This window comes from Aquarana catesbeiana, linkage group LG05, assembly GCF_042186555.1.
Source record: "Aquarana catesbeiana isolate 2022-GZ linkage group LG05, ASM4218655v1, whole genome shotgun sequence".
NCBI classification, from domain to species: Eukaryota; Metazoa; Chordata; class Amphibia; order Anura; family Ranidae; genus Aquarana; species Aquarana catesbeiana.
This window is the reverse complement of record NC_133328.1, coordinates 245,992,660-246,011,664: the sequence shown is the minus strand read 5'-3', so window position 1 is coordinate 246,011,664 and position 19,005 is coordinate 245,992,660. Positions and strand designations below refer to the sequence as shown.

Below are 19,005 nucleotides of genomic sequence, written 5' to 3'. Positions count from 1 at the left end.
CAGTGAGAGTGGGGGGGCAGCGAAGGGAAAAGAAAGACAGATTCTGGTGGTAGGGGACTCAATTCTTAGAAGGACAGAGAGGGCAATCTGTAACAAAGACCTGAAGCGCAGAACAGTATGTTGTCTACCGGGCGCTCGGGTTCGGCACATCACGGATCTTGTGGACAGATTACTGGGAGGGGCTGGGGAAGACCCAGCTGTCATGGTGCATGTTGGCACCAATGACAAAGTCAGAGGCAGATGGAGTGTCCTAAAGAACGATTTTAGGGACTTAGGAGCTAAATTGAGGAAAAGGACCTCCAAGGTAGTATTCTCAGGAATACTACCGGTACATCGAGCCACACCAGAAAGGCAGAGGGAGATTAGGGAAGTAAACAAGTGGCTGAAGAGCTGGTGTAGTAAGGAGGGGTTTGGGTTCCTGGAGGACTGGGCCGACTTCAGTCGATAACCGGTACTATAGAAGGGACGGACTGCACCTAAATGAGGAGGGTGCAGATCTGCTGGGAATGAAGATGGCCAAAAAGTTAGAGGGGTTTTTAAAGTAGGCGATGGGGGGAGGGTCCAGAGGTAGAGATAGTCAGCGCGGAAGATATTCCAGAGGGTAGTATTGGGGGCATTAGTGGTAGGTTGACCAAAGCACAAAAACACAAGGTAAGTATAGTAGCAAGTCCTAGTTGCAATCTCGAAACACCCAATACGAGGACAATATGCGACCGGTCTAAACTATGTGGCATGTTCACCAATGCCAGGAGCATGGCGGACAAGATGGGTGAACTAGAGATACTGTTGTACGAGGAGGATTTGGATTTTGTGGGAATTTCAGAGACCTGGTTCAACAGCTCTCATGATTGGCTGGCAAACATTCAAGGATAGAGAGGGTAAAAAAGGGGGAGGGGTATGCCTATATTTCAAAAATAATGTACAAGTGAATGTGAGAGATGACGTCACCTGAGGGAGCTAGGGAGGAGGTGGAATCCTTATGGGTAGAGCTCCAAAGGGATGAAGCTAAGGGGAAAATAATACTGGGAGTATGCTATAGGCCCCCTAACCTGAGGGAGGAAGTGGAGACAGATCTCCTATCACAATTTGGATTAGCAGCAAGGATGGGAAGTGTTATCATATTGGGGGATTTTAATTATCCAGACATAGAATGGGCGGAAGGAACCGCGCATTCATTTAAGGCTCGCCAGTTCCTTAATGTCTTGCAGGACAATTTTATGGGTCAGATGGTAGACGCACCAACTAGAAATAAAACATTACTGGATCTACTGATTACCAACAATACAGACCTGATCACGGATGTGGAAATACGGGGCAATTTAGGTAACAGCGATCACAGGTCAATTAGTTTCAGTATAAATCACACAAATAGGAAACATAAAGGGAATAGAAAGACACTGAATTTCAAAAGAGCCAACTTCCCTAAACTACAAACCTTGCTAAAAGGCATAAATTGGGATAAAATATTAGGAACAAAGAACACGGAGGAGAGATGGGTTTGCTTTATGAGCATATTAAATAAGGGCATTAGCCAATGCATCCCATTGGGTAATAAATTTAAAAGAGCGAACAAAAGTCCTGGATGTGTAAAAAAAGGAGACCCAAATTGGGTAAAAGCTGCGCTTAGATTAATAAAAAGAAAAAAGCTGCCAGCACCCTGAAAAAATCCTGTATCTGACTTCCAAAAGTATAATAAACAATAAAGTGCAGCGCTAATATGATATGTGAGAAGATACAATTGAGTTCCGCCAAGTGACATATAAAACAATTAATGACAAAACATATTGCGAATACAAGTAAGAAGCAAAACTGAAATCACAAGTGTATGTGAGAAAAATCCAAAAGTTCTTAATAAGTCCACAAATATATAAATAAAGAACACCCATCCAAGAGAGGTTGTGACGAAAGGTGCCTAGATGTGATCCACCAAAACGTGTATGAGTAGAGTCTGCTTACCAGACGGCGATGACTGCTATTATGGCAGTCTCGCCCAGCATAGGGATTATGGTCTCCCAAAACCCAAGGTACAATGCAGGATCAGTAGTTAATATTGTAGAAAGTATGCAGCATGTAAAAAATCAAACGGAGCGGCTGCGTCTCTGTGTGCCGCGATTCACTTCCTGTGTTCAAGCCCTTCCGAGAACGTGATGACGTCACCGTCGTAGGCTCCTCCCTACGCGTTTCGTCACGATAGGACGTCGTCTGGGGATTGGCCGAATGACGGGTCATCACGTCTGGGCTTATAAATACATAGAGAGCGCCATTTTAACTACTGGCGAACATGGTGTGTGTGATAGAAATGAATCTAAAAGAGCCATGTTGAATTCTGGCTGTTAATGGTAAACCAATATGTAACAAGGAAGTGATAAAAAAGAAGATCGCCATCTTGTGGAGATAAAGGAGATCAATGGAAAAGGCTCTACACAGGAAGGAAAAAAGGGGCACAACCGATGCACCTGCCGTAACAAGAATAATAAAATGACATAAAATAAAAATCTGCTCACATCAGATTCGGAGTAAAAACTGATTTACTAAAGGGAAAAAGAAAATAAAAAAAGGGAATAAAAAAAGGGAATAAAAAAGAGGGGGATCACAGTGAATCAATATGGATAAACCTCATAATCTCAACTAAAAAAAATTAGTTTTTAAGAAAGTAAAAATTCATAAAATTGTGGAAGAGGAAATAAACAATACAAAAGGCCAAACAATGGTGTGTTGCTTCATGCGTTGTTTATGAAGCAGTTTATATCCCATTCCACATTTAACCCCTGCGGTCTGGAAGATGCCATGTCAAAGATCCATCTGGTTTCAAGTCTAGAGATGGATCTGACCATGTTGGTCCCTCTCCAGTGGAGACGTATTCTGTCGATAGCTACAAACAGGGTACCTTTTAATTTTTTATTATGGTATTTGGCATAATGCCTGGAAAGGTTATGTTTCGTAAATCCTCGTTTGATGTTAGCGACATGTTCAGAAAGGCGCACATGAAGTTCCCGTTTGGTGCGACCAATATACTGTTTTGAACAGGGACATTGGATAAGGTAGACCACATATTGAGTGGAGCATGTTATAAAGGACTCTATGCTGTATGTCTTACCCGTGGCTGTCGAGCTGAAAGTTTCACATTTCCTGCCCCTGAAGGAATTGATCTGGCAGATCTTGCATCTATGGCAGGGAAAGAAACCCTTCATATTTTGAAAGAAGGAGATGGTACGTGGAGGGTCGACCACATTTGAGGCTACACTGTGTCTTAGGGAGGGGGCCCCTCTGTAGATCAAAACTGGTTGGTCAGGTATAACTGTACAAAGTATTGGATCATTCTGAAGAATACTCCAGTGTTTACGGAAAATCTTTTTGATAAGATAATGCTGATTGGAATAGCCCGTGATCATGGACCACTCAAATTTATTAATAGGTCCCAGATCTCGTTGTCTATCTCCCCTCAGCATCTGAGATCTATCCATAGTGGCAACCCTGTTAATGGTGGTATCTATATCACTCTCCAGATAGCCTTTGTCCAGGAATCGTTGTTTTAATATTAGAGCTTGTGAATGAAAGTCTGAAATATCAGTACAATTGCGTCTGATACGTTGAAATTGACTTCTAGGGACAGACCTCAGCCATGATGGATGATGGCAGCTGGAGAGTGGTATGTATGCATTTCTATCCGTTTCCTTGAAGTGTGTGTTGGTGGTTAGACACCCATTTGTAACCATAATGTTTAAATCAAGGAAATGGATACTCGATTGGCTAGCTTCAAACATCAAAGAAATGCCTTTGTTGTTAGAATGGAGTCTGGAGAAGAAACTATGGAGAGATGTAATATCTCCGTCCCATACGAGGAGGACATCATCGATATATCTTCTCCATAGACGCAGTTCCTTGGGGGGATCGGTGTCTATGACTTCTTTTTCCCACCTGGCCATAAATAAGTTGGCCAGGCTGGGCGCAAACTTGGCGCCCATAGCTACACCGCATGTTTGCAAGAAAAAATCACCCCCAAACCAGAAATAGTTATGGCTTGTAGCGAAATTAAGAAGAGTCATAATAAATTGTTTTTGTATTGATGTTAATGTTGGGTCTTGATCAAGGTAATAATTGACTGCCTCAAATCCTTGTTGGTGGGAAATAATAGTGTAGAGAGAGGCTACATCCGCCGTAGCTAGGATGTAGCCGTCTCTCCACTCAAAACTTTCAAGTAAATTAATGACTTGGGTAGTATCTTTCAGATATGAGGGAGTCAAAACAACAAGAGGTTGGAGGAAGTTGTCCACATATCTTCCAATTCTTGTCGTAATGGAATCTATGCCGTTAATGATCGGGCGGCCAGGTGGATGAATCAGATTTTTGTGTATTTTTGGTAAATAGTACATAACTGGGACCCTCGGAGCTGAGGGGACCAGGTATGTTTTTTCTTTTTTGTTCAGAATTCCTTGTTGATATCCTCTATCAACAAGGGTCTGAAGTTCTCTTTTGTATTTAGTGGTTGGGTTACATGCTAGGGGTAAGTAGGTGGTACGATCAGACAAAAGTCTGTTCATTTCCTCCAGATAACTGGATTTATCTAAAATAACTACCCCCCCACCTTTGTCTGCAGGGCGTATAACTATTTCGTTGCGCTCACAGATCTGTTTAAGATGACACTGAAGGCCATTGTTGGTATTGTTCTTTGAGACATTAAGTGTCATCAGATCCTTAATGACCATCTCCTTAAAGACCTGTACTGAAGGGGCAACAAAGCCTGGGGGGTTAAATAGTGAGGCGTTAGAAAAGTTGGTATGTCTGATAGAATTACCATCAGTATTTATCGTAGAATTGGAACCATTGTGGTTAGCTACAGAGGAAGTAAGTGTATTAGTAGATACAATCTGACTTCGGTTACCAATAGGATTAAGAATGAAATGTCTTTTAATGTTAATCTTCCTTATGAATTTATGTATATCTATGAAAGTTTCGAATTTATTTAACCTGTGTGGGGGTGCAAACTTAAGGCCTAAACTGAGGACCTTTTGTTCTTCAGATAATTGTATTTGACTTAAATTGAAAACACCACTGATGTCTACTGTTTTCTTTTTTTTGGACCTGATCCTCCTCCCCCCTCTGATGCCTCTCTTTCGTCGTAACCCCTTTTGGTTTTGTAATTGCCCTGGGGAAAAAAACGTGTCTGATTGGTCTCCATATAATCATGAGGGGAGTCCTGATAGTCATCTCTGGGGGGGCCTCTAAACTGGTTAGGGTGCCTAGAGATGACAGGATTATCCTCTAAGTAGGAATCTTGTTGGTATGAAAGAGGGGCAAATCTATTTTGTAAAGGGATCTGTCTATCTTGAAGGTGGTAGACTTGTGGGGCAGATGGTGGGTTGGCATAAGTTACCCTATCGTCGTAGGGTCTTTGATAGTAGTCCCTGGGGTCCTCTCGGTATTCCCGTGGACCCTGTCGATGGTAAGCAACATTGGAATTTTTTCTAGGGGGGTAGTTACCCCGATTGTTACCCCTAAAAGGTTTTTTCCCATGCTGAGGTGTTAATGGAGTACCCTGGGGGGGATTCCTATAAGGCATAGGTCTATCATTGTTTCTAAAAGTTTTAGGTCTTACTGCGAGTTGTCCTCGCTGGTTGGTCCGAGGGGGGGGGATAGGAGGACCTCTAACCATGTTATTACCCAGCAAGGGTCGGGGCTGTGTGTCACCACCGAGGGGAGGCGGTGGAGGTTGTGATGAAGAAGATAGAAGGTTAGCTGTCTCAGTGTCACTTGTGAGGTCATCTGCAATAATCTGCCATTTAAACACTGCTTTATTAGAATAATCCGCAAGATCGCGGTTATACTTTTTCTTTTTCTTATTTTTTTGATCACTATCCTCTTTCTCAAGGATCTGCCTTAAATGATCAGATTTCTGTTTATAAGTTTCATGATCTTTATAGGCCATGAGTTTATCTTTGACAGAAGAAACCTCATCATTCAAGTTTCTTAATTTGATCCTTTTTTTATCCAACAGAAAACCTAAAAATTTAATACCAGTATCGTTAAAATAAACAAACCATCCTTCCAAGTCTGTTTCCCCTCTCTGGGGGTTGACCTCCCATCTGAGACTGCGGGGTACCATCTTTTGGGCAACATATTGTTCCAGGTAAGCCACATCCCAGCTGGTATGTAGTTCTGATATAAGTAAGTTTTTAAGTCTGAGGAACAGACCGCTAAGCTCGTCTGTCTGTTCCACATGACCATTGAAGACTCCCTCAGTATTGATACTATATTGGGATCTATAATCAAAGATGTCCATGACACCTATCCAGCAGCAGCTTCTTGATACAATGAATTGTGAGAGTGTAAAAAAAGGAGACCCAAATTGGGTAAAAGCTGCGCTTAGATTAATAAAAAGAAAAAAGCTGCCAGCACCCTGAAAAAATCCTGTATCTGACTTCCAAAAGTATAATAAACAATAAAGTGCAGCGCTAATATGATATGTGAGAAGATACAATTGAGTTCCGCCAAGTGACATATAAAACAATTAATGACAAAACATATTGCGAATACAAGTAAGAAGCAAAACTGAAATCACAAGTGTATGTGAGAAAAATCCAAAAGTTCTTAATAAGTCCACAAATATATAAATAAAGAACACCCATCCAAGAGAGGTTGTGACGAAAGGTGCCTAGATGTGATCCACCAAAACGTGTATGAGTAGAGTCTGCTTACCAGACGGTGATTTCAGTTTTGCTTCTTACTTGTATTCGCAATATGTTTTGTCATTAATTGTTTTATATGTCACTTGGCGGAACTCAATTGTATCTTCTCACATATCATATTAGCGCTGCACTTTATTGTTTATTAAAAGTCCTGGATGGCTTAACTCCAATGTAAAAATGCATATAAAAGCAAAGGAGAAGGCCTTCAAAAAATACAAGGTTGAGGGATCATCCTCAGCATTCAGACTTTATAAAGAATGCAACAAGAAATGTAAGGGTGCAATTAGGACGGCTAAGATAGAACATGAAAGACACTTAGCGGAGGAGAGCAAAAAAAATCCCAAGAAATTCTTTAAGTATGTAAACAGTAAAAAAGGAGGACAGACCATATTGGCCCCATAAAGAATGAGGAAGGACATCTGGTTACAAAGGATGGGGAGATGGCGAAGGTATTGAATTTATTCTTCTCCTCAGTCTTCACGAGTGAATTGGGGGGCTTCAGTAACCAAAACTGCGTTTATCCTCATGGCACAACACAGGAAGCACCTCCATGGTTAACAGAGGACAGAATTAAAATTACACTTGAGAAACTTAACATTATTAAATCACCGGGACCAGATGGCTTGTATCCGAGGGTACTTAGGGAACTCAGTCAAGTGATTGCCAGACCGTTGTTCCTAATTTTTACAGACAGTCTACTTACTGGAATGGTACCAGCTGATTGGAAAAAAGCCAATGTAGCACCAATATTTAAAAAGGGCCCAAAATACATCCCTGGGAATTACAGACCAGTTAGCCTAACATCAATAGTATGTAAACTCTTGGAGGGGATGATAAGGGACTATATACAAGATTTTAGTGAGAACGGTATCATTAGCAGTAATCAGCATGGATTCATGAAGAATGGTTCTTGCCAAACCAATCTACTAACCTTCTATGAAGAGGTGAGTTGCCATCTAGATAAAGGAAGACCCGTAGACGTGGTTTATCTGGACTTTGCAAAAGCATTTGACACAGTTCCCCATAAACGTTTACTGTACAAAATAAGGTCCGTTGGCATGGACCATAGGGTGAGTACATGGATTGAAAACTGGCTACAAGGGCGAGTTCAGAGGGTGGTGATAAATGGGGAGTACTCGGAATGGTCAGGGGTGGGTAGTGGGGTTCCCCAGGGTTCTGTGCTGGGACCAATCCTATTTAATTTGTTCATAAACGACCTGGAGGATGGGATAAACAGTTCAATCTCCGTATTTGCAGACAATACTAAGTAAAGCAGGGCAATAACTTCTCTGCAGGATGTGGAAACCTTGCAAAAAGATCTGAACAAATTAATGGGGTGGGCAACTACATGGCAAATGAGGTTCAATGTAGAAAAATGTAAAATAATGCATTTGGGTGGCAAAAATATGAATGCAATCTATACACTGGGGGAGAACCTCTGGGGGAATCTAGGATGGAAAAGGACCTGGGGGTCCTAGTAGATGATAGTCTCAGCAATCGCATGCAATGCAAAGCTGCTGCTAACAAAGCAAACAGAATATTGGCATGCATTAAAAAGGGGATCAACTCCAGAGATAAAACGATAATTCTCCCACTCCACAAGACTCTGGTCCGGCCGCACCTAGAGTATGCTGTCCAGTTCTGGGCACCAGTCCTCAGGAAGGATGTACTGGGAATGGAGCGAGTACAAAGAAGGGCAACAAAGCTAATAAAGGGTCTGGAGGATCTTAGTTATGAGGAAAGGTTGCGAGCACTGAACTTATTCTCTCTGGAGAAGAGACGCTTGAGAGGGGATACGATTTCAATATACAAATACTGTACTGGTGACCCTACAATAGAAATACCCTTCCACAGGCGGTGGTCTCAGCGGGGAGCATCGATAGCTTCAAGAAACTATTAGATAAGCACCTGAATGACCGTAACATACAGGGATACACAATGTAATACTGACACATAATCACACATAGGTTGGACTTGATGGACTTGTGTCTTTTTTTTCAACCTCACCTACTATGTAACTATATCTTGGTGTCATCTGCAAAGACTAAAATGGTACTTAATCCCAGATCCTATATCATTTATAAAGATATTAAAAAGTAAGGGTCCCAACACTGAACCTTAGGGTACACCACTGATAACCTTAGACCATTCAGAGTAAGAATCATTAACCACTACTCTCTGAATTTGGTCTTTTAGCCAGTTTTCTATCCATTAACAAACTGATCTTTCCAAGCCTGTAGACTTTACCTTACACATTAGCCATGTGTGGGGAACTGTGTCAAATGCTTTTGCAAAATCCAAGTATACCACAGCCACCCCCTCTGTGCAAGGTTTTACTCACCTCCTCATAAAAAGAAATCAGGTTTGTTTGACGTCTGTCTTTCATGAATCCATGCTGTCTGTTGCTTAAAATATTTTTTTCCAGTAAGAATTCATTTATGTGGTCTTTTATTAAACTCTACAATATCTCCCCGACTATAGAAGTTAAAAGGAACAGGTCTATAGTTACTTGGTAAAGACTTTGATCCCTTTTTGAATATGGGCCCCACATTGGCCCTACGCCAATCTAGTGGTACCATTCCAGTCATTAACAAGTCCCTAAAAATTAGAAACAATGGCTTTGAAATTACAGCTCAATTATTTTAGGATCCGTGGGTGGATGCCATCTGGACCAGGTGCTTTATCAACCTTTATTTTGTCTAAATATTTCTAGACCATATCACTTTTGAGCCATTGTGGATTATTTGGGGCTATGTCAATACCATCATCATTATGGACAAGAGGTCCCCCATGCTCCTTTGTATACACAGAGCTGAAGAAAGTGTTTAATACATTTGCCATCTCTTTGTCCTCAGTCACCCACTCTAGGTTCTTTCTAAAAGGTGGATGTTTTTCAGATGGGACCATTAGCTTTTTTTTTTACCAGTAAGTCTATTATCATAAATTGCTGCTCTTTTAAGAACTTCCTTTATGGAATAATTATTTTCTAGTTTTACATTAGTATTTACTCATCTTTTTCACAGACCACAAGCTGAAACAATCTAAGAGCTCTATATACCCATCATCAGACACTGAATAGGTTTCAAAAATCTATTTTGTAAGGCCCATAAGTCATTCAACAGAACAATATAGATAATATAGTTCTCTCTGCATTTGGCTATTTAGTTTTAATTTTTTGTGTGTTCAGGTAGCTTCAGTGTTTCATGGGTAGTCCATTCTTGGTCTGACCGGGCCCCTAGGGGTTGAGGTTGCGCAAGCAGTGACGTAATGTTCTTATACTTTTAAATAGTGGCTGTTCCTGTACGGACCTTATCAACAATGTGAGTTGAGTTTTGTTATCCAAGTGATTGGACATCTTTGGGATTATGTATATACTGAACAATCTGTTTCTATTATAGATGTTGCTTGTCTTGCACTGTATGCACCCCTGATGAAGAACAAGGTTACCACTTTGAAACGTGTCGGTGTTTCTGTCTTAACAGGCTTTGTGATATAACTGTGCTACGAACTATGTAATTCTGAGAGGAGGTGTAGACTAAATTGTATAACTGAAACGTATAAAAGGTACACATAACAAAACAGCTGCACTTTTTTCTTTTTAACCATTTTATTGTTATTAATAAAGAGTACAGTAAATTGTATGATATAGTTTCATCAATTGCCAGCAAACTCCCAACACTAAGAGGGGGTTTTCTGTGTGTAGATATACAATTTTGCGAGGTGGTGGCAATTTTTCCAATACACCCACCTTTATTAGCATTTGATTATGTGGATTATGATAAATTACGAAGGACTCTGCTGCAAATGGGAGTACCTAAACACATAACACGTTTGATAAAGAGCCTCTACAAAAATCAAGAAGTTGCAGTGAGAACTGAATATGACAATACTGACGTTCTCCAATAACACGTGACATCAGGCAGGGACGCATCTTGTCACCTTACCTGTTTAACCTATCTGGTGAGGCCATCTTCAGAAATGCAAATTTGGAAGAAGAGTCTGTCAGTATGAAAGTTAGCAGCCGAAACAAACAACCTGTGTTATGCAGTCGCCACAAAGTTCATCATGAGCAGCAACGAAGATATGCTGTATTTACCAAGAAAAGTCAAAACTAAAAGTCCTAACATGGCATTGGAACTGTATTATAAACAAGACGAAGATTAGGAACACAGAAAATTACTTAATTTTGAGGTTGATGGCGATAAAATAGAAATGGTAAAGCATTTTAATCTCCTGGGCTCATTCAAAACAAAGAAGAAGTAGAGATGAAATACTCTGCAGAATAGCACTTGGTAGCTACACAATGAAGTCTCTCGACAAAGTATTCAAAGGTAAAGAAATTACACTCAAAACAAAGGTCAGACTCGGATATTCACTCATTTTCTCAGTTGTTAATTATGGCTGGACACAATGGAAACAAGACAGAAAGAAGATCGATTCATTTGAGCTTTGGTGCTGGAGAAGGATTTTGTGAGTGCCGTGGAGAGCCTGTAGAACAAACAGATTGATTTTGGAAGAGATCAAACCGTCTATGTCACTAGAAGCCCAAATGATGAAGTTACAACTGTTCTATTTTGGTCACACTGGAGAAGGAAATAATGTCTTGGAAGATTGAGGAAACCAGAAGAGGGAGAGCGACTACTAGATGGTTGGATACACTGACAACAGCTGTAGGGATGACAGATAAGATATAAGATTTCGCCAGACTAGCACAAGATCGACTTCTCTTTAGCTTTCTTTTTCATCAAGTCGCTAGGATTTGGACCCGAGTTGACGGCTTTTAAACAGACTTGTATTGGAATGCAAAACCTGCTTGTAGTGAACAAAAGCCAATCGACATTAGAATTTTTTTTTACTCACTATAAAACCCCTATATATGATGTTTGGGAGACACAGCACTAACCAGACCAAACCATTGTTTTTTCTACAACCTACAGGAGGAAGAATGCTAGGCAAAAATTAAATAAGGCAGTATAACCTCACTCCTACCAAGCATGCTCAGTTGTAGCAAGCAGTAGAGGGGTAGAAAAAAAAGAAACATGAGCAATCACTGCAACAGGCCAACCTAAATGGTTAGGAAGGGATTTTATAATTAGCACAAAAAATTCAATTTTCTCTTGTCCTTAATTTAGACTCTATATATCATGGGATGTCCACAACAAGCAGTCCTTAAAACAAAAGGGCAAGCTTTCCTGACCCAATGCTGACCCAGTTAAAAAAAAAAAAAAAAAAAAAAAAATAATGCTGTTATTAGTTAAGGAGTAAACCCACATTAATAAAAATAAACTAAAACAAAAAAACACTTCATCTTGAGAGGCTGATATTGTGTAATATAAGTGTGTATTCGTTGTCCTGAATTACCTAGCAGTGGACGTTTGCACATTCTTTACATTAAATTCAGATTACTACATTACAGTGGGGACAAAAACTGTAATAAAAAACTTAAAGAATTTCTAACCTTTCTCCACTTTTCTAAAAAAAAATATTTTTGCTGTATGTATTCCCATTGCACAGATTATGCTTTCTTCCTTCCCCTGTGGCTTAACAGAAGATACAGGCAGCAGTAAAAACCTGAGAAATGATGCACTCTATCCAAAATGTTTCCACAGTGGCATTGAAGTAAAAATAAAATATCCCTACACACTTTAAAACAAAGATAAAAATTAAACAGTTTTATTGCTCATGCAAATCATCTTAAACTATTTATTTTAAAACACAGTTGCAATTTAGTGACAATCATAAGGCATGTGGATCAAAATTATATATTTTTTTTTTTTACTACCTAACTACCATATTTTGAAGTCCATGTCTTAACTCTGTAATGGTTACAGATGCTGCAATATGTTGCAAAGCAATGGAAAATATACAGCCTGGCCAGTGAAAAGCAGATCGGTATATGCTTCTCAATGCAATGTCTTATGTTTTTGATCCGATGGTTTAAAATGAAGTTCAAGATAGGTAAGGATAGCAATGTTTGAAAGCAGATCAGTAAAGACTCCATTTATGGCTTGTGCAACAATCACTGCCAATATCCTTCTGACAATCCATAATTCAATCCATCTTTTCTTTTTGCACCAATTTTGGAGCATCTACAAAGTCTTTGCCATTGTAGAGGATAATGGTGGCTGTTCCAATACTAGCAACTGCCCAGAAAATTACGTAGGCCAAAGTCTCTGTCCATGTGTCACCTTGAAAAAAAGCAGATTTTCTTCAGTACATTTTTAGGTGTATAAGAATAACAAAACTGGAATCTTAGTCATTTAGTAACATAGTATTGCCTTACCAGCCATGAGCAAGCAGATAATGCACATTGAAAAAGCAACGACCATGATGATTGGCAACTAAATAAGAAAAAAAAACAAAATGCAGCTTTACTTTTACAGCAGTAATCAAACTGTAAATGAAATAATTTATTAAATTCAGTGATGACTACATGCATCAGGATAATTTAACAACTTAATCCTTTACTAATCAATGTGGTTATTTTTCTTCCTGCTTTGCAGGGAGAAATAAAACAGCCACATCATTGCTCCGTATACAGAGCCCTGTGTTGTTAGTAAACACAAGGATCTTTACTGTGATTTGCTAAGCCATACAGCTTGTCCAGCCGCCCCATAAATCATTGGGCAGAGTGGCCCTCAACCTCCTCTTCTGGGGTTCCTTCTGGTGCTCTCGGCTCTTCCTCTCCTCAGTGTGCCACCACAAGAAGCAGCTTCCTATGCTGGCACACGTGCAGGTTTGCTCTCAAGTGTGCGTTCGTAGACACAAAGTGCAGCTCAGCTCCATCCTCCTCCTCATAGGATTCTATTGACAGCAGCAACTGCCATTTGAACAGGAGTGTCTTCTTGACAGCTGATCACCTACCTAAAGTCTGTGGGTTTCTTCAGAATTTACGGTTTAAAACCCATTTCTACTGTGGTGATGGCTTTTTTTTGTATTCTTTCTTTAAGTAAGATATCCTCTCATTTATTTTTAAATTTCCTATCTGCAATTTAACTAAATCCCCACTAAAAAAATATTTAGTGAATGTTTTTTTTTGTTTTGTTTGAGTAAACATTGTTTTGGCAAAAACAAAGAAAAGACAAGAAAAAGACAGAATTAGGTCTACAAAATGTAGTGACGTTTACTTACTGCCAAGAATTTCCAATCTTTCTGCACTTGTAAAGGACTAGAAGAATAGGCTTCTTCAACAGTGTAATTTCCAAGAAACAAGTCAATTGAATCCTGTATAAAATCAAATAGACAGTATTCTAATTTAAAACAAAAAGCAAATGTAAATATGCTAAATTTTTTTAAACTTCTGATCATTTATTGTCTGTAATAGTCCCCTGTGTACTTGAATTAAAGTGGAACTTATTTTTTGTTTTTACACTAGCAGGTAGCTTTTATAACAGAAGAGACTTTTGTGACTCTTCTGCCATAAATATTTTATTGCCATTTGCTAGCATTTTTCATTTTTAATTACAAGAAAAGCAAGTAAAGCATTATGAGGCCTAAGCGCTTCACTGCTAAGAAAAGAAAAAATCAACCTGCAAATAATGGAGATTTGAATTCATTTAAATCAGAGTTTCCCTGCCCAGGAAGGACAGTTATTGGTGCAGAAATCTATTCAGGTCCTCTTTAATTGAAAACTATATTTACTGTACTGAAAGTTATTTTAGTGCACAGGACTTGGCCAGATTGAGTGTACAACTGCAAATAATAACACAGCCAGTAACAATTTACAGAATGAAAGATCAAGCTTGTTTTGGATGCAGTATTTAGAGTAAAGAAACCATCTGCAAAAAAGATAATGAAAAGCTATTACTCCTAACCTCCCTCATTCTTCCTTGCACAGTCACCTCCTCCATGCTACAATTATCAAATCAGCTCATCTGCTCCCTCCTTCTAAATTCCATTTGCTTAAAAACAATTTACCTTCATTCCTTTGCTGCAGTCATGTGAAAAAGTTAGCACACCCCATAGAAATTGTTAACATTTTTGAACAGGCAAACACTGGATTTTCTTTCAAACAGTGCCTTCAGATAAAGGTGATGCAATTGAAAAAAAAACAAAAAAAAAACAAAACAAAACAAAAAATACCCACAAGAAATCGAGATGTGCCATGGTTACTTACCTTCTATAATCTAGCACATTCTCCATACTACATGGGCACGAGCACTTCTGAGTTTTACCCGGATTATCCAGGCCATGTCACATGATGGCATGTTAAACTTGTTATTTATACTTTATCAGGACATATAGGGGGAAATGCAATAAAGCTGCTGTGACGACACTTTCCTGGCATTAATCTCTCTTGTTAATGTATTGTTATTAATTCATAAAGCATATGTAACACACTTGATTCTGAGAGAGACGCATGTACCAAATTTAGGTAGTTCTAAAATTAGCCCCCTTTACATTGCAGTGCAATGAATGAGACAAATTTAAAAAAAAAATATTGACAGTTTGTATCTTACAAAAGTGGAGCCAAGACAAACTCTTTTGGCATAGAGAGAGACCCTGGCGTAGACAGATTTTGTGAAAGTGTCTTGTGTGCATTCTAAAAGGGACGCAGCATGCACCAAACTAAAGTTCTAGACAGATACATGAATTTGGTGCACGCTGCACCACTTTTAGAAAGCACACAAGAAACTTTTTGCAAAATCTGTTTATGCCAGTCTTTATGAATAGCACCCACAGCCTCTGTTGCACTTCTACTACAGCTACACTAAAAAAAAAAATGGTCACCAAACCTAAGGCCTCTGCATGTACTGCGGGGAGAAGGAACATTTTCTCACACAATGTCCCCAGAGTATAGAAAACCCCTGGGTCTTGAGGGGGGCTTACTGGACCATTCATCTCCACCCTCTGCTAACTCTTCCACCCTCTGCCATAGGTCGGTCAATTCCAGGTCTTACTGACTTTGGGACAGTGGCTAAATTAATTAGGGCACCCCAGGTCTGGATCTGGAACCCATCTACATTCCTCTCTGTGTCAGGTATTGATGGCACTTTACTATAAAATCAGGGCCATACATGAGTAAACTGTGCCCTTCAATATATTCTTCGGGGTGTTATATTGTGAAATTCTTTCCTTCCTGCTTTTGCTGCAGGTCATCTCCTCCATCATCCTGGGCCTTCCTTCTTTGCATTCCATACAATAAACTCTCCACTCTTGAAGTTCTAGTTTGTGGGTCTCTCTGCCATTTATGATATCTTACGCCTACTCCAATTATGAATGTAATAACATTGGCCAATGCCTGGACCATTCCACAGATTCCTGCTGCCTATGCCATTGCTGTTATCTTGCCTCCTCACTGCTTTTTTGACAGTGCTATCAATCTAATCCCCGGGTTCAATCCTCACAAAACAACCCACCCACTCTTGATTCCTGAGATGCAGGACACCAAATATACTTCAGAAAAAAGGCTTCACCTGGAAGTCCGCCTCGCTGGCTGGAGTTGGGCATTTTTTCATAGAAAAAAAAAAAGGTGGATCCCTAAAACCATGCATTGAGGCCTAAACGACATCACTGTCAAAAATCAGTATATACTGCCCCTCCTTACCACATTATTCAAACACCCAGATCTTCTCCTAACTTGACCTGAGGGGGTCCTAAAATCTGGTCTGAATAAAGAAGGAAGATGAATGGAAGACTATTCAACCCTTGGGATAGGCATCATGAATCTCATGTGATGCACCATGTTCTTCCAACACATAAGACTTCTTCTGTGTGGCTGGCAGTATATTTTTTTGATTTTCTTCTCTATTCTTCCAACCGCCAAGAATATTGGCAGCACACATATTACAATGTCTGTGGAAAAATGGGCTTGACACCTAGGCAGAGAAGTGTCTTTTCAAGCAGTAAGATGTACCGTTCCTCGGGTACATGGCCACCGAATAGACCCCAGGCAAGGTATCAATTGAAATAAATTGGCTGCGTTTTACCAGCCTAAAAGGCAACTCCGCTGATTCCTAGGGTTCCCAAACTTTTATCGCCAGTTTATAAGGGGTTACTCCTCTGATGGCACCTACTCTCACCCCTAGCAAACAGGCCAACCCCAAGAACTGGCTTCCCAAAGCCATGGAAGCCTTTGGCGCTCTGAAATAAACCTTCCCAACCGGACTAGCTTTACACTGGACGGATACTTCTATAACCTTCTTACAAAACTACAAAGTTTGAGAAAAGTCCATCTAGTTCACCCAGAACAAAAATAAATAAATAAAAAGAACAAATAAAATAGAAAACCTCCATATCCAGAATCCTTTACACAGAGGAAAGCAAAAAAAAAAAAAAAAGAAAAACCCTATAAAAGCATGGTCCAATTAGCTCAAGAAGGTTAAATATACATTCTTTCCTGATCCCCCAGAAGGCAATTGGATATTCCCTGGATCAACAATAGCTGGTGTTATTACCTATAAATGTTATAATAGTACCCAGTTATACTTTGTTAGGTTTTCATTTAGGAAATCCATACAGCTCTTTTATAAAACAATCCACTGAGTTGGCCAGAACTAGCTCATGACTAAGCCCATTCCACATTTTCCTAGCTCCTACTGCAAAGAAGCCTTTCTGTAAGGGGAGGATTAGAGTCATCTCTTTTCCTTCAGATGTGAAGGGTTCCCCTTTGTCCTTTCTGATAACCTTAAAGTAAATACCTCTACACTAGGTTCACTATATGGACCACTTATGCATTGATACATACATAGTGATCATATCCCCCCTAATCGTCTCACCAAGTAAGAGTAAATTCAGTTCAGTTCTTTTCTTCTCATAGCAGAGCTCCTCCATACCTCTTATCAGCTTGGTTGCTCCAATTTGCTATTTTTCCAGTTTCCCAATATCCTCTTTGTGAAGTAGTGTTCAAAAAAAGAACTGTGGGGTTGATTTGCTAAAACTGGAGAGTGCAAAATGTGGTGCAGCTCTCCGTGATAGACAATAAGCTTCTAACTTCAGTATGTGCAATTAAGCTTTGATAATAAAACTGAAAGCGGATTGGTTTCTATGCAGAGCTGCAGAAGATTTTGCACTCTCTAGTTTTAATAAATTAACCCTTGTATATTCTAAATGAGGTCTTACTAATGCTTTGTACAAAAAGGCAAAATTATCTATACTTCTTTTAATACTAGAAAGTATTTTGTTTGCTTTTAAGACTGCAGCTCGGCATTGTATGCTATTATTACGTCTATGATCTACTAGAACACCCAAATCTTTCTTGAGTCATCCTAGGATGTATGATACATTTTTATCACCCAAATGAATAACTTTACATTTCTCAACATTAAACCTCATTTGCCACATAGTTGCTAATTTTTCACTTCAGCTCCAGAAGACTTTACCCCCTTTGTGATCAGGCTTTTATTTGCTATTTAGCACTGCGCTACTTCAACTGTTAATTGTGCGGTTATGCAATGCTGTACCCAAATGAAATTTATATATATATTTCAAACAATTAGAGCTTTCTTTTGGTGGTATTTGATCACCACTGTTTTCTTTATATTTTGCGATATAAACAAACAAAAAAAAAAGAAAAAGGAGGAAACATCCGCGCAATGGGATACGTGCATGAGATTTAGAAAATATTTTTTGGAACTGCTGCCACTACCAATTACTTCCACTAGGTGGAAAGTAATAATGAGAAAAAGAAAAAGAAGTAGATATGGCGCCGTTCCAAGCCTGATGGGTTCAGGTGTATACTGCTCCCTTAGTGATAGGAAGGAATTAGGTGGGGAGAAAATGTAAGTAGTGTCTATTAAATGAGTGTCCTCAAGAACAGCACAGTGCGACTGTGCGTTTTAATGTGAAGCTGTGTGTGAACTCCTAAATGTGCGTGAAGTCAAGCTGAATACCTGACTTGTTTAAAGTGCGGTAATAAAAAACTAACTTAATCCATAAATAAAATATATAAATTAAAGTGCAGTATTCCTAATCATTATACGCATATAGCCATATAAACAATAACACAGTAAATTCAATAGTGTAAATTTAAAGTGCTGGTGTGAATAAACAGGTGAACTTTTAATTAATATATGCAGTGGAGTTATAAGGTGCTTTTAGTGCCGGTGAAGAAATCCGCCTGGATTCTGGTGGGTATTCCAATGAGTAAACACTCAGTGCGTGCCTTAATCCGTGCTCTTATAGTGACTGCACTCACCAGATCCTTCACCCCCTCTTGGGGTCTCACACATCCACAGTATATGCCACTGTGTAGCAACGCAGGATAACTCTGTCTATAATGTGGACAGTTGCTCATAACGTTAATCAGCTGACATAAGTCTCGTGGGAGCCCGTTTCAAACTTCTGTTCTTGGTATTCACGTACAGTTTTGTCTCATGCA

General features: G+C 39.5%; 1 protein-coding gene and 1 long non-coding RNA gene across 2 annotated transcripts in view; one reads left to right on the top strand and one right to left on the bottom strand.

Moving 5' to 3' along the window:
• The first annotated feature begins 6,001 nt into the window (after positions 1-6,001).
• On the top strand, positions 6,002-10,327 carry LOC141144720 (uncharacterized). Its single transcript, XR_012244446.1, has 2 exons — positions 6,002-6,127; positions 10,085-10,327. It is a non-coding gene; the product is annotated as an uncharacterized lncRNA (long non-coding RNA).
• Positions 10,275-19,005, bottom strand: part of SACM1L (SAC1 like phosphatidylinositide phosphatase) — a 281,982-nt gene continuing 273,251 nt past the window's right edge. The window contains exons 18-20 of the mRNA XM_073630675.1: positions 13,818-13,910; positions 12,970-13,027; positions 10,275-12,874 (exon numbers count right to left, since the gene is read on the bottom strand). Coding sequence (XP_073486776.1) covers positions 12,738-12,874; positions 12,970-13,027; positions 13,818-13,910 — 288 coding nt within the window. The 3' untranslated portion in view covers positions 10,275-12,737. The remainder of the gene's footprint in view (positions 12,875-12,969; positions 13,028-13,817; positions 13,911-19,005) is intronic.